Source organism: Priapulus caudatus, unplaced genomic scaffold, assembly GCF_000485595.1.
Source record: "Priapulus caudatus unplaced genomic scaffold, Priapulus_caudatus-5.0.1 Scaffold662, whole genome shotgun sequence".
NCBI classification, from domain to species: domain Eukaryota; kingdom Metazoa; phylum Priapulida; class Priapulimorpha; order Priapulimorphida; family Priapulidae; genus Priapulus; species Priapulus caudatus.
Genome location: NW_014577723.1, coordinates 12,795 through 27,002, shown reverse-complemented (window position 1 = coordinate 27,002; position 14,208 = coordinate 12,795). Strand labels below are relative to the sequence as shown.

At 40.8% G+C, this 14,208-nt stretch overlaps 1 protein-coding gene across 1 annotated transcript; it reads right to left on the bottom strand.

Moving 5' to 3' along the window:
* Positions 1 to 2,056: 2,056 nt before the first annotated feature.
* Positions 2,057 to 13,780, bottom strand: LOC106812571 (EGF domain-specific O-linked N-acetylglucosamine transferase-like). The gene is made up of 15 exons (XM_014816469.1): positions 13,739 to 13,780; positions 11,314 to 11,494; positions 10,651 to 10,817; positions 10,199 to 10,314; positions 9,617 to 9,725; positions 8,885 to 8,985; positions 8,379 to 8,483; positions 7,674 to 7,780; positions 6,051 to 6,154; positions 5,591 to 5,683; positions 5,043 to 5,201; positions 4,736 to 4,891; positions 4,265 to 4,356; positions 3,577 to 3,679; positions 2,057 to 3,074 (listed from the first exon to the last, which is right to left on the bottom strand). The coding sequence occupies exons 3-15, from the start codon at positions 10,804 to 10,806 to the stop codon at positions 2,868 to 2,870; spliced, it is 1,608 nt and encodes a 535-aa protein (XP_014671955.1). The 5' UTR covers positions 10,807 to 10,817; positions 11,314 to 11,494; positions 13,739 to 13,780; the 3' UTR covers positions 2,057 to 2,867.
* Positions 13,781 to 14,208: the final 428 nt, after the last annotated feature.

Below are 14,208 nucleotides of genomic sequence, written 5' to 3'. Positions count from 1 at the left end.
GTGTGTGTGTGTCGTGTCGTGTGTGTGTGTGTGTGTGTGTGTGTGTGTGTGTGTGTGTGTGTGTGTGTGTGTGTGTGTGTGTGTGTGTGTGTGTGTGTGTGTGTGTGTGGGTGGGTGGGTGCGTGCGTGCGTGCGTGCTTGAGCGAGCTATGTATGCTAGGTTAACTTGTGTCTACACATGTTGGATACGTTTAGTGGCAAGCCCAGAAATAATGACCTCAAATTAGCTATTAATCACCCCATCTAGATAGACACTGAACACTTATCTTCCTACTGAGCCTAACGACATATCACTAAGACACCATTTATGTGGCACCAAGGTTCACAGCTCCTGACCATAAATTGACATGCTGTGCCAGTCTATAGGGTACTGGTCAATACTGCAGCCATTCTAAAATATCTCTGCCCTTCAGTATAATACAGCGTGAGCAGCAACACTGACCTGTCTATGTCATTGCACTGCTAACAGAAACAGCAGTGTAGTAGCCAGCTACGTTACTTAGCTACAAACAAGTTTCAGATACAACGACTTGTGTGATGGCAGCGACAACAATTATAGCACATATTTTATATCATTGTATGCTATTGCTAAAACAATTGGAACAATAAAAGAACTATTACCTCAAATGCATGAGTACTATTCATGTAGTGATACAGTAGCTAATACCAGCAACACACACTGAAGTACATCCACAACACGACCACGATTATAACAGCAATAATCAAAATAGCACCAAATCAATGGTGAACCAGTCAACAGTTGACAGCAAGGCATAACGTAACATGACGCGGTGTATTGTGACAATGTGTCGTGTGGTGTGTTGCATCGCTGTACTGCACTGTAGTGCAGCATGGCGAAGTGTAGTGTTGCATCACGTAGTGTGGTATGTTGTTGAATTCCAAGATGCAGTGTGGCATGGCATTGCATACTAGCATGGTGCAGATAAAATAATCTAAACCAACATACATGTATTAGTTTTTCTAATTTCACTAATTTTAAATTTAGTATATATTCTAAAAATGGTTTTCAGTTGTAGTGATGTAATTTTACGAACCAACATTTTAAGTGATATCTATGTCTTACCATGGGACATATATTATTGTAAATATCATCAATTTCAGTTTTATACTGCCTGATGATATCTTGTTTGCAAAATTTATTTTAATTGTAATGTTGTTAACACTAGTTTTGCAATAAACCTATTATCTATCTATCTATCTATCTAGTAGCATTATTGTTACATGTAGGTACAATAACACGATACAATAACGTAGGTAACTCATTAATAGTAAGGTTAGGGCTAGGTTAATACTACTAGGTCTACTCTTGTTAGGTTAAATTATTGTATCTAAGTTACTCTAATCTCTTGTGGTTTACATGATTGACAATTATTGTATCAAATGTAGTGTACTGTGTACTGTAGCACAATCAAATTATCAATGAATCATCATGCCTTTGACAATGTGCATGCCTCGGCTGGCTCTATTTCCGGCAGTCACAACAGCCTTCAGAAGTTCAGAAAGCCACGAGGCTCGAAAACGCTTGACATCCCTATTTCTTCATGCTAAACCCTGTTTTACCTGAGTTATGGTACGTTTGATGGTTTGTTGACGCTCACTCAGCCTCAGCGACCTGCACGTAATGTCACCCAGTCAGTGACTGACTTAGCTCTAGAACTATGACTGACTGCGTATACTACACGTTCCTAATATCCCACTAATCTATTACGCTCTTAGATAAACTAAGCACATAATTTCAGCTCAGTTCCAAATCTACGTGCAATAACACAAAATGTCTTTACTCACCTGCAAAGGAGTAAAACCATTCACTTTTCCCTTTTCCCTATGCTTTTCCAATGCTCCTTGTGTTGCACAGGAACATCGACAGCCGATAAAAGCGACTATTAACAAAAGCGCATCCTAAGCGCCTTTTTTAATTTTTAGTAATATATAACCCATTTGTGAGACATTACTTTTTATTACACACAAACACTTAAATACATGATAACACCATGTTTTTATTAATACATTTTATTAAAAATCAAAATATACAGTGTAATAAAATATATTAAAAATGTGTACACTTGTTCATATTCCACCAAAAGCTGCACAATTATTCTACTAATCACCCTGACTACTTATATTAATAGCATCATTTCGTGAATGTCTATCTTATGGCACGCTGGACTCATCTAGCCTTGCTTAGACCAACAAAGTGTGGTGTTGATTCTCTTCTCTGAGCGTAATCAAAAGACAAGCCTCAAATAAAATTGGAAAATGGTCTCAACTGCAGTTTTTCAGTCCAGCGGTGCGCATCCACGCGCACCTCACACATCGACTGCAACTTACATACAGTGCGGAATAAGTTAATTTATTGCTTCAGAGACACTTTTAATCGATTTACCAATCACAATTACCTCTCCCCGATAACGTTGCTGGGTGTGCATGAAGTAGCTATGGCACTATAGTTATTCCCAGGCTGTAGTAAAAAGCAATAAGGTTACAATTAATTAGGTGGTAGCAACAACGTCCCTATAATTACGGAGAATATATGCCTCGTCACACACAATCAGTCATTTAGAATTCAGTTGGCATTGGCAAGAAAACTAGTAATAGTGTGGTAGAGGGGATCCTATTGATTTAGGAGAGCGATAACGTGGATTAAACAAGAGACCGAGTCAGTGTCCAATTTTTAGGAAACATACTTTCCCATGAGTAATTTCACATTATATATAGCCACCATTAAAGACAAACCATCATAACACCGTGACGATTAATAATATTTCAGACAATTAAAAGGGGATGGACATATGTAATCCGCGCTTATTCTAAAATTGGTCGAATTCCCCTAGGCAGTTTTGTGAGCATCACAATTCGTCTTTGTTGTCAACGTCTGCTGTCGTCTGCTCGCGCTCGCCGTGCGTGGTTGGAGGCTGCGCCGTGGCAACGGCAGCGACGTAGGTTGGATGCGAGAGTACGTACAGCTTTGCCTTGTTCACCATTCTGACAAATTCATCGACGTCAAACTCATAGTTGGTGAACTTCTGGTGAGCACCAAGCGTCGGATGGTGTCCCTGAAGCAGCAAGGTCACGGCAGAGTGATGGCACCAATATAAATATTTTCTTTGAAGCATTATTAATATTAAGGCCACTTACCTTTTAATAAGATTTTTTTTATGGGACACAGAGGGTGATACTTGTAAAATATTGTGTTTATGGAAAGGGCATAGACACAGAGGCAAACCAAGAAGGGCAGCCGTAGAATTCATTTTCGTGGATATCTGCCAATTTTCAGGGGCATTACAGAAAGTAGGGATGGCAACCATAGTGCTTGGCATGGGTGCCCTGGTAAAATTCGAGCTCTGTTATTGTGTAAAGATGTTGCCCAGTATAGATTGTTATGGCAACATCACCAGATGTCTACACAACTCTGTACATGGCGCGAGGCCAAGAATGTGCAACTAGTATAGACACCCTGAATGGTAGAGGTACCTAAACTTCTGATATAATTGTTCTGTTAGCTACGTATTGTCGTGCGTCTAAATTCCCTGCTGTGGGTGTGCTGAATATTTGTACCTTATCCTGCTGTGTGACCTTGCTCTCATCCTCCCAGGTCATGTATTTGACACCTCGCAGGTTCGAGAGATCACTGTAGCAGTACGAGTCACCGCAGTTGTACCTGTTAAGCAGAAATCGCTACCAGTGTCATGAAGGAAACGTCAACATAATTTTTTTTTTTTTTAAACACGAATATCAAGTCTGCAAAACTTCTCAATTTATATATCTGCCTATCCCAACCATGATGGTTTCAGTAAAGATCTTCCTATGCTTATGTACCTATCCCAACCATGATGAATTCAGTAAAGACCTTTCTATGCTTATCTGCATATTTCAACGGTAGCGAGTCCACTATACACCTTTTTATGCTGATCTCCCTATCTTAAAGGGAGCAGAAATCGCTACCAGTGTCATGAGAGAAACGTCAACATGATTTTATTTTTTTTTTTAACACGAATGAGTCTGCAAAACTTCTCACATTTATATATCTGCCTATTCCAACCATGATGGTTTCAGTAAAGATCTTCCTATGCTTATCTCCCTATCTCAACCATGTTGAGTTCAGTATACACCTTTCTATAGTTATCTGCATATTTCAACGATAACGAGTCCACTATAGACCTTCCTATGCCGACCACTGCCTTGCACCTATGGCTGAAATAGCAAAAGCTTTCCAAAGATATACATTGAACGATATGTCACTCACAGTTCAAACAGTACGCCCCAGTCTGGCTGAAAGAGCAGGTGGGCAAGTCCTGAACCATGCATGCCGATGAAAACATCCGACATCTGAGATTGCTGCAAGAAACATGCATCCCGGTCAGTTGGATGAAGCCTGATCATCTTAGAAGTACTACTCATCTATGATTGCCATGCACAGATATAGCTAGAGGCGGACGTCAATGAATGACGACGGCAAAATCACGGCAGTGCACAAGTGCCATACATCCAGACGGATCGCCTCGCATTTTGGTGTGAAATACTCTTTTGTGTGCACAAGAAAAAGGTCAGAGACTGAAGACAATTTTTTTTGTTACTCAGACTTTTCGAGGCAAGTTCACTTGTAATGACTGCCATCACCAGAACAACTAGTGGGTAAAAGTTATCGGGGGACCAAAACTGCAAGTGTGAAATTCCTAACTGTGGAGGATCGACTGTGTTGCGGCTATCTATATACCTGCATCTGATCGAGAAATGGCACGCTAGTGTTGTACTCCACCAAGGTGACCAGCAGCTGTGCATCACGCTCCAAAGCCTCTACCAGAGCCACCTGGTTGAGCACGTTCCTGTACCTCGTGTTCCTCTGGAGCACAGTAACTCGCACCTTGCCTGGCTGCAGTGGAGTCAATGTTCAGTTCATGGGCGTTAGTTTGAGTCACACAGGTGTTTTTTCAATTGAGGAAATTCGATTTAGACTTATTATACCCATAGCACTATCAATGAATCATTAAGTATATACAAGGTATATTATTATACTTTCTTACTATTGGAATATTTCGCTTAATTTCTAGTCTGTGTAGCAGGAATCTGTTGAAGGAGTGGAACACACCACTACCGTTGCAGCCATGCACCAAGGGCATGTTGTAATATAGTCCATAGCGCATCCTGGCCAGCAATGGGAAAACGACATCTTTGAAACAAACCTATAACAAATAATAGGTTTACATAAAACCACCACAAATAACCACCAATGATACTAAATAATGCATTTAAAATACCATCAATCATTGATCTAAGGACAAATGTTCTTTCTGATAAAGGAAACTCACCACAGGCCTTACTGACTGAGCAATTACATGAGCCAACTTGATGAAACCCATTCAGCAGGAAATTACCATTACAATCGTACCAATTCCGCTTTAATTCAACCTCATATACCTAAATCAGTCGAATAATTCAAATCAGCAAATTACTTGAGATGTATAAAATAAGTTATAGAGCGAACTACCGAGGATCAATGCGTTAATAACGGACTGCACGTGTATTTATTTCTTCAAACTATTACCATTACGAGTGTTGCTGTAACTCCTACCTTCTTCCCATCTAGCTGGCGCAGGTGAACTATGTTGTAATCTGTGAAAGCTCTCCAGGTATCCACAAAGAAGTCTGCATAGTCCCAGGATGACTGCAGCCCACAATTATCGAGTATAATTAATAAAGTAATAATTAATTCATATCATTGTTTAGTTGAGTAATTAATACCATTAGTTGATTAACCTGAATGATAGCATTGGCACACTTACGTGTATGTCCCTGATTGTCCCAATGACACCCTTTAACAATATCTTGTATGAATTTGTCGAATCGAGAAATCAAATCACAGCAATTACAATTTTGTTAGCAATCATGCAATAGATTTTTTATCCAAGTATCAAATACTGGGTAGCAATCACCCCCCTCTCTCTCACCCTCTCTATTTCTCCCCCCCCCCTTCTCTCTCTCTCTCTATATATATATATATATATATACCAGTACCCAGCAGCTCTACATACCGTGTCCCACATGACGATAGTCACATCCGTGCTAAAAGAGTTGTTCATGTGCATCGACTGGTACAAGTTGATAAAATCACAGAAATGGTGGTAGAGACTCACACCTGCATCAAAGCATTAATCACACTGCCATTAGATTGTCACATCTGCAACACAGCATTAATCACACTGCCATTAGATTGTCACACCTGCATCACAGCATTAATCACACTGCCATTAGATTGTCACACCTGCATCACAGCATTAATCACACTGCCATTAGATTGTCACACCTGCATCACAGCATTAATCACACTGCCATTAGATTGTCACACCTGCATCACAGCATTAATCACACTGCCATTAGATTGTGACACCTGCATCACAGCATTAATGACACTGTCATTAGATTAATTGTCACACCTGCATCACAGCAATAATCACATTGCCATTAGATTGTAAAAATGACCACTACCATACAAAGATAAGGGTATGTATCAATATTATATAGCATATTAAATCAATAACAATGTGATTAGACAAGTGCCGCAGAGCGATAGCGCATAACTGACGTGTACTGTAGCCGGGTATTCTTCTGATAAACTCAATGGCAACCGAATCAAGTGCGCCCTCCCGCCACCGCATTCGCGCTCAGAGCATATATCTAGGATACTACTAATACAGATCTAAAATCTATGATAGGCTTTGCTATACCGGTAGTACAGTAATAAAGATACAGCTGTGTAACTTTAATGACTTTGCTATATTAACATGTTATCATGGATATGCGTCGAGCGCGAGCGTAGTAGTGGTGGTGGTGGGGGAGGGTGGGGGCTGGTGTGGTCAGGGGGGAGGGTGGGGGAGGGAGCAGCTGGAGGGGGCTCTAATGACAAAAGCAGTTCAGTCCTTTGTTAACACTCAACAAATCCATGTTTAACCCTCCTCTTGAGGGTCAAAAGGTTATGAGACTCTTCGCACGTCAGCGGAAAGTACATTTCATGGTCCTGTCAATAAAGTGATAAAAATGGTAGGTCAGCGCTGAAACAAAAAAAGTTTTGCACTCGGTCCGTTAGACCATGTCATCAGAAAATGCCTGATATCTGACCTTTCCCCCAGTGCGCTTTGACCTGTGACCTCCAATGTCGCACTGGTGATGGGTTTCCTCCCCATCACACTATACATCGAATATTACAAGCATAGGTCGAGCCGTTGAGATTTGTGCCGCAATTCCGTATTTCCTCCTATACCTTAAGTTGAGGGGGAAATATTCCCCCTCCATTGACACATCTTGACCCTTGACCCCCAAATTCGACATCCCGAGTCCTTTTCGCGATCCCCCCCCCCACCCCAACGTCTCGAATATCAAGACCGTACGTCGAGCGGTTAAGATTTGTGCCGTAACTGTTGACACACGGACGGACGGACGGCCGGACGGACATTCATGTGATTCTACAAGCTGTATCTGACTTCATCAGCTGAGCTAAAAAAACTATAATTTTCGATTTATTCACTCATTTGTAAGATAATTCTGATAGCACCAGACTACTGATCTATCTTTCACCTCACAATCTGCCTTAGTTTACCACATATGATGATATCACCTGGAACGTTAATTGACTCTTCTTGCTCGCTTCTCATACATACCAGCATCTAACTTGACGATGAAAGTTGGCTTATCGATCACTATATCACATCGGCCATCTTGGATCGGGAGGTAATCTAGACTCGTATACATCTCCAGCTCTGCGTACCTGCCGCGTGCAGAGTTACAGCTGTTAGCTTTACAACGCATCGTGAAAGAGTGATAACAATACCATCTGAGCTGTGTTAGTGGTAGTGATGTCACGATCTTTTTTTTTTTTAATTTGAACAAGAAAACTTGGAAAAGTGATGACAATCAGTACATGTATTATACACACAGTAGTAAACAGTGCAAAACAAACAGTAAACAGGGCTAAACAAGCACATACATGCACACACGTACATGCACACGACGTTACGCACACGCAGGCATTCAACACCCCGAGTAACCGATTGTAACCGATCATCGGTTACTTGGGTCCAACCGATGATCGATTACAAAATTACAACCGATTGACAACACTAGTTAGTGGTCACCTCTATAGAATTGACACCTGCCTATAAAGGACACATCAGGGGAATGCCCTTCAGGGACCCCTATATACAAGTTTGACTGTCGCTTGACAATAATGACAGTAGCGTCACGCAGCGAATACCTCTGCGTATTAATAAAACAGGAATGAGGCCACTGAAATCCTCATTTGTAGTAAACGAAGGCTCATCTACATTGTTGCTGTTATGGACATGGCTAACCAGCTAAGAGCTCACCACGACTGTAGAGGGCTCTTATGAGAGCCCATGTTTCTGAGCACATTCTTCTTCAATTTGCATCGACCACCAACATCCCCTTTCGCGAAGATGTTTTCCTGGTACCTGCAACACATGATTAAAAGAGTTCTGCATTTCAAAATCTGAAAATGGCAGCTAGAAACCCAGTGAACGAAATTTAATTTTCATCAGCTACTAAGGCACCCATGCTGCCACCTGCCCCTAGAGCATACCAGTGTTGCCACCTGCTCTTAGTGCAACCATACTGCCAGCTCTAACTAGTGTGCTCAAATTTGCATACATTACATTTGATTTCAAGCCAACGCATAAAATTGCCCGTCACTTGTCTCAACAAATGGAACAAAACTTAACAATATGAAATTATAGCAAAATTACTATTTGTTTTTTAGTGTTTGATCGATGGCAAACTCACATTTCATTGTTGTTATAGAAACATGCTTGTACACATCATTCATGGTAACTATGGTAAATCTAATTACACATACCTAGTTTTGCGAGATTTTGAATTGAGCTTTGTGAGATCAAAGTAGATGTTTGTTGCACGACAGTAGCGCGTATGCTCTGCACAGGTTAAGATTGAATCACCCTGCACACAAAATCAATGTTAGTAACTGTTATAAACACTCCATGCAACATACAACATGCTAATATACAACATTAAAACCATTGCACTCTGACCCTTGCACTCTGACATTTGCCAAGGTGACAAGTGCGTCTGACAAAATGTCAGAATCATACTCAAGTAACTCAACGTCAGAGGACGTCGCACCGCTGGTATACCGAGTACAAAGTCTACTGTGCCTATTAAAATCTTATCGGTTTCTAATATTTGCTCTCAACCCATTTTCAGCCGTACGAAATTATGGAGCGGTTAATCTACCTATGATTCTAACATGCAGCATAATTTCACAGTTCTGGAAGTAAACAGCAAGCTAAAACACAGGATGGTATCAGTAACTTTTCAATGTATCAGACTCTAGCATGAATGCGGAGAGTTAATAAATTTGCTCTTAATTATGAGAGCCTATATATAATGCATCTGAGCACATTCTTCCTAAATGTGCATCCCCAACCAAGATCACCTTTTGATAAGATACCAATTGGGGTTAGATCCTACAGTGCCTACCCAAACAGTCTGTTCAGTATCATACTATTACAAAATAAGGAGAGAGAAAGGCGGCCGAGAAGAATAGGCTGCGATGTGCAGTTGTACTTGCCTCATGTTCCGGCTGGCATACAACAGTCAGTGACTCCATCTTCTTCTTAACATAACCGAAGTCTGCTGTCTTGTAGAAGGTGCTCACCTGGTCCACTTTGTTGTGTATACTGTAGAGAAACATAGACGCCATTTTTACATCGTATTTATATTACGCCGTAAATCACTGCTTATACACTGCGCCCCTATGCGCAGTGTGTCTATAAAACAGTGAAAGCTCTTTAATTAGGAATTAATATACACGGGGTAGGGTTTATTTGTAACTGTTAATAGTATGGATACTATATACTACAACTGTTTTAAAATGGTGTGAAACAGTTACTTGTTTTTCTTTTTCATGTATTTTTTTACCCAAACTTGCCTACATACCTATTGTAATGTAAAATACTTTATTTTAATTATTATAAAAAAATTTAAGTGATACGATACAGTACTACAATGCTCTATAACACAAAGAAAACTTAACTTCAGGCTGAGACTTTGATAGTTGACTCCACAGCTTCGTAGTGCTGAACAGACACACAGCCGATATAACACACACACACACACAGCCATCCATGCACTCACACATATTATTATTTACCTGCTGCCTTTACTAATAAACTGCCCATCACATTTTGGATGCGAATACTGATGGTCTTCTGTACAATCGTCTTCGTAGCCCCAGCAAACACTTGCATTGCTTGTTTTCAACAGTTCCTGCATGAGACAACAGTACAAGTTTTATAACACTGCACAGTTAGATGGAAATGCAACAAAGCAAATTTTCCTTTTAGCTTTTTACAGCCATTTTGGGTCAAAGGTAGTTTGGGACCCTGCAAATGTGTTTTCGCACAAAGCTAGTCTGGGGTGCTAAACTAGGCATAGGCCACCATTTTTACTTTGTGTCGTTTTATTTTTGAGGCAACAAAGTAAGAAGAAAAGCCATGTCACTTGCTGTTGTAGCCATGATAAAATTCAAGCCTTGCTGTTGTATGCAACTGATTATATTTACCTAGTTTTCACTACTAACTATTCTTTCAAATTTAGCCTTACCGCATATGCACACTGCTCATCTTGCTTGCATGCTTCTGCTGCTTTGGGATTTGTATGAAACCAGTAAGGCATTAGCTCTGCAGGCAAGTTCACATCGTATATCATGTTTGCTTGCCCCACACTTACAGCAATTACCAAAAGCAGCAACAAAACCATCCTAAGAGTATCTGAAATTACAAGCAAGAATGTCATAAGAACCACCTCATAGAGTCATGCCATAACATCATAGAAATCACTAATTCAGTAACTGACACACAATGTGAACATATGCTGCTATTGCTGACAATCTTTTCTTCCGCTTCCAGACCTCTCTTCTAACCTTGCCACAAGTCAATCGTTAAAACTTAGGTCTCGGTGATGGTGGTAGCTTGAACGGTTAGTGCCACTCTGCTCTATCACAGGCGCTTGGAATGTTTCAATAATGAAGATGGTAAATAACACAAAATGTATTGTGTGTTTACTACTAAATTCTTAATCATTTTATCTATTCTCCTTCGCAGTATTATTGGCAACAGTGTCTCCTCTGCAACACGCGCAGTTTCACCGATTTTATGTTTGCAGAAAGTTGAAAAACAGCATTGTATATTTTGGTTGTGTATTTAATTTACAGTATGTATTATACATGTATATAACAGTTTTTGTATATAAAGGTTGTGTATTTACCTATTTTGCTTATTTTTGCTGATCTGAAGTTTGTGCATTTCACGCCAGGTTCCTTATATTCATGCTGCTACAACTCCAAATCTCATGTTGGTACTGAGCACATTATTTATCTCTTGTCACCTGCACTCCACTTCCTCGTTACTTATCTCCAGTTCTTTCTAAGACGATGATAAAAACCAACCTGCCATCATATACAAACACATACATAGAGTAGCTATATAAGCTGACACAGTGCTCTTCCGGCAAGAGGGTGAACACATGCAGGCACTTGGAACGTCTCAATAAAAAAATAATAATTAAATGGTAAATAAACACGAAATGTATTTACTACCAAAGTCTTCATGTTTCTCTACTCCAGTGCTGCCACTCAGGATATTACAAAAAACGTATAAAATCTGTCCAGAAAAAAGTATCAAAATTGCCTAAAAAAATATTTAAAAAAGTATCAATTTGTATCAATTGTATTAACCTACCATGATTTGTTACCTTATAGTTATACCTTATTACCGAATACATTATAGCCTATGTGCAGCATGTAAACAAGCTTCAGGAATGATGTGTGTAATGTCATGAGGTGTTGTCTCTTGAACTCTCCGTTTGGAATATTTCAATGCTGTTTCCTTTGGCCAGAAAGGTCTATACAGCGGTAAATTATTTTGTGGTGTGTTTGTGTGTTGCGAGGTCCTAGCACAGTGAGCAGTGCATGTGCTTGGGCAGCTAGGGGGGTCTGGGGGCATGCTACCCCAAGAAATCTTTAAAAAAATGGTGCAATTAGGTACATTCTAAGCTATATTCTGGACACATTGTATGACTCGTGAATCTCTTTTTCAAGTTATCAAAAGTTTCGTCAGCGAGGCAGTGTTTTGGACAAATTTCTGTGTGGCGGTTGAGAATTTGAGCGATGCGGCCTGCCTCGCTCGTGTCAATGCAGGGGAAACACTGCAATGGTCTGTCATTTTGGTCACTGACGCTGAGAGGGTCTATGTACACCAGGACCCGGTTCCACAGTCGTGGTTTAACTTTAACCCTGAGTTAAGGAATTTAACTCAGAGTTAAGAGTTAATCCACGACTGTGGAACCGGGTCCTGGGTACTGCCAGAACGTACCCTGGGTACGGTCCGGTGTACCAGAACGTACCCTGGTACTATCTAATAATATGCCGGACCGTACCTCGCCTACTCCACTAACGAGTCTAGGGAGTCGCCTACGCCTACTCCCTAACCCTAATCCTAACCCTAACCATATCAAATAGTGACCAGGGTACGTTCCGGCAGTACACTGGGGGACATAGACCCTATGAGCGTCACTGACAGCAGAGAGCTGAGAGCAAAAACACTCCACTGAACAGAGCACACATCACTCTAGCCATAGTACTATAGCCCGCATTCATTAACTGCTGCAGGCGGCAGTTAAGCCGAGCGCACACGTGGCGTTTCTTATCGACAGTACCGGCGATTTTGTTGCCAGCAACAAAATCGCCGAGAAATCGCCACGTGTGCGCTGCACGGTGTCACCGATTTTGACGCCAGAAACTCGTCGATGGAATATCAAACACGTTTGATATTTGTTGCCCAGTCGCTGAACAATCGCTACGCTGCTTGCGCTGACCAGGCGACGGATTCAGCCACAAGTTATTTGGATCTAACCAATCAAATGCAGATTTTGAAGCACGTATCAAAAATTATTAGCAGCGCCGCGACGTGTGGTTTTGAATACGGTCCGTTACAGTTCACACAGTGGTATGTCGGCTGACAGATGGTTTGCATTGTCGCTGCGGTGCCACACATGTGGCGATTTTTATAGACAGTGCTGTCGATAAAAATCATTTATAGATACAATGCCACAGGCCCACTTGAAGCGTTCAACCTGCTAATACACACGCCGCGCCATTTTCGCGCGCACACTGACACTTAAATATATAGTGTCAGATGTATATATTTATGTGTCTATATTTTACTGTATCTATATATTTATGCGTTGTCAGTCGTTGCGCGCAATGGCGGGCGGCGTGTGTTTATCAGATTGAAACGCTTCAAGTGCCTGTGATATCAATTGAATGAATACAATAAATGATTACAATGATTATATGATAATTATTGACCATGATTTATTATTGAATGATGTTAGTTGAATGATTCATATTATTAGATTAATCAGTGTGTAAATGCCGTTCAATGCCCTCATGCTGCAACACAATAATGTATAATCAATAATGCTACAATAATATGAATAATGTAAACCAAAACTACAACGGATAGGGTTACCAGGCTTTCTGGTGCACAGTTTTCCTATGGTTTTCTGGTGGTCAGCCTATGGTTTTCTGTGGAGGACACCACTGGAGTGGAATCACTCAGGCGCCTGGTTTGCTGGTGCGTCTCTTCAGAGCACTTAGAACTTCCAAACTGGCTTTATTCTAAACACAAACCTTTCTCCGCTATCCTGGAACTTACTATGTATCACAATACTCTGTATTAAACTAATATAACCTGTTACAAAAATTCGAAGTGACGAGCAGCGGATATATTGAGCGCCATTTCTGTTGACCTGTGACGTACTTCGGTTTGAAGAGCGGATTCACCGACCAATCGGAGGGCGCTGCGTTTGCCGATTGGGAATGCGTACGTCACAAAGTGGTTGTAGAGGTCAAGGAGCTACATATAACTGTTATATGTAGCTGTTATATATAAGTACCATATAACATATGTACAACTGTAGTTATATATAACATAACTGTTATATGTAGCTCCTTGGTAGAGGTCACTGTTTCCGACCCATTACCTATCATAGTTTCTTTAACTTTTTTCGTACGGTCGTAGAAGACCAGCCGCTGTCTACCGGTCATAGGTGTATACTATCAGATACTAGCAGGGGCGTAGATAGCGGGGGGGATGCATC

Excerpts from the sequence above, each read along its gene's own strand:
- LOC106812571 (XM_014816469.1), bottom strand. The coding sequence starts at position 10,806 with ATGGTTTTGTTGCTGCTTTTGGTAATTGCTGTAAGTGTGGGGCAAGCA. Across the intron at positions 8,484-8,884 it reads TCAAAATCTCGCAAAACTAG|GTACCAGGAAAACATCTTCG; the intron begins GTATGTGTAATT and ends CATGTGTTGCAG. Across the intron at positions 4,357-4,735 it reads CATTTCTCGATCAGATGCAG|CAATCTCAGATGTCGGATGT; the intron begins GTATATAGATAG and ends TGTTTCTTGCAG.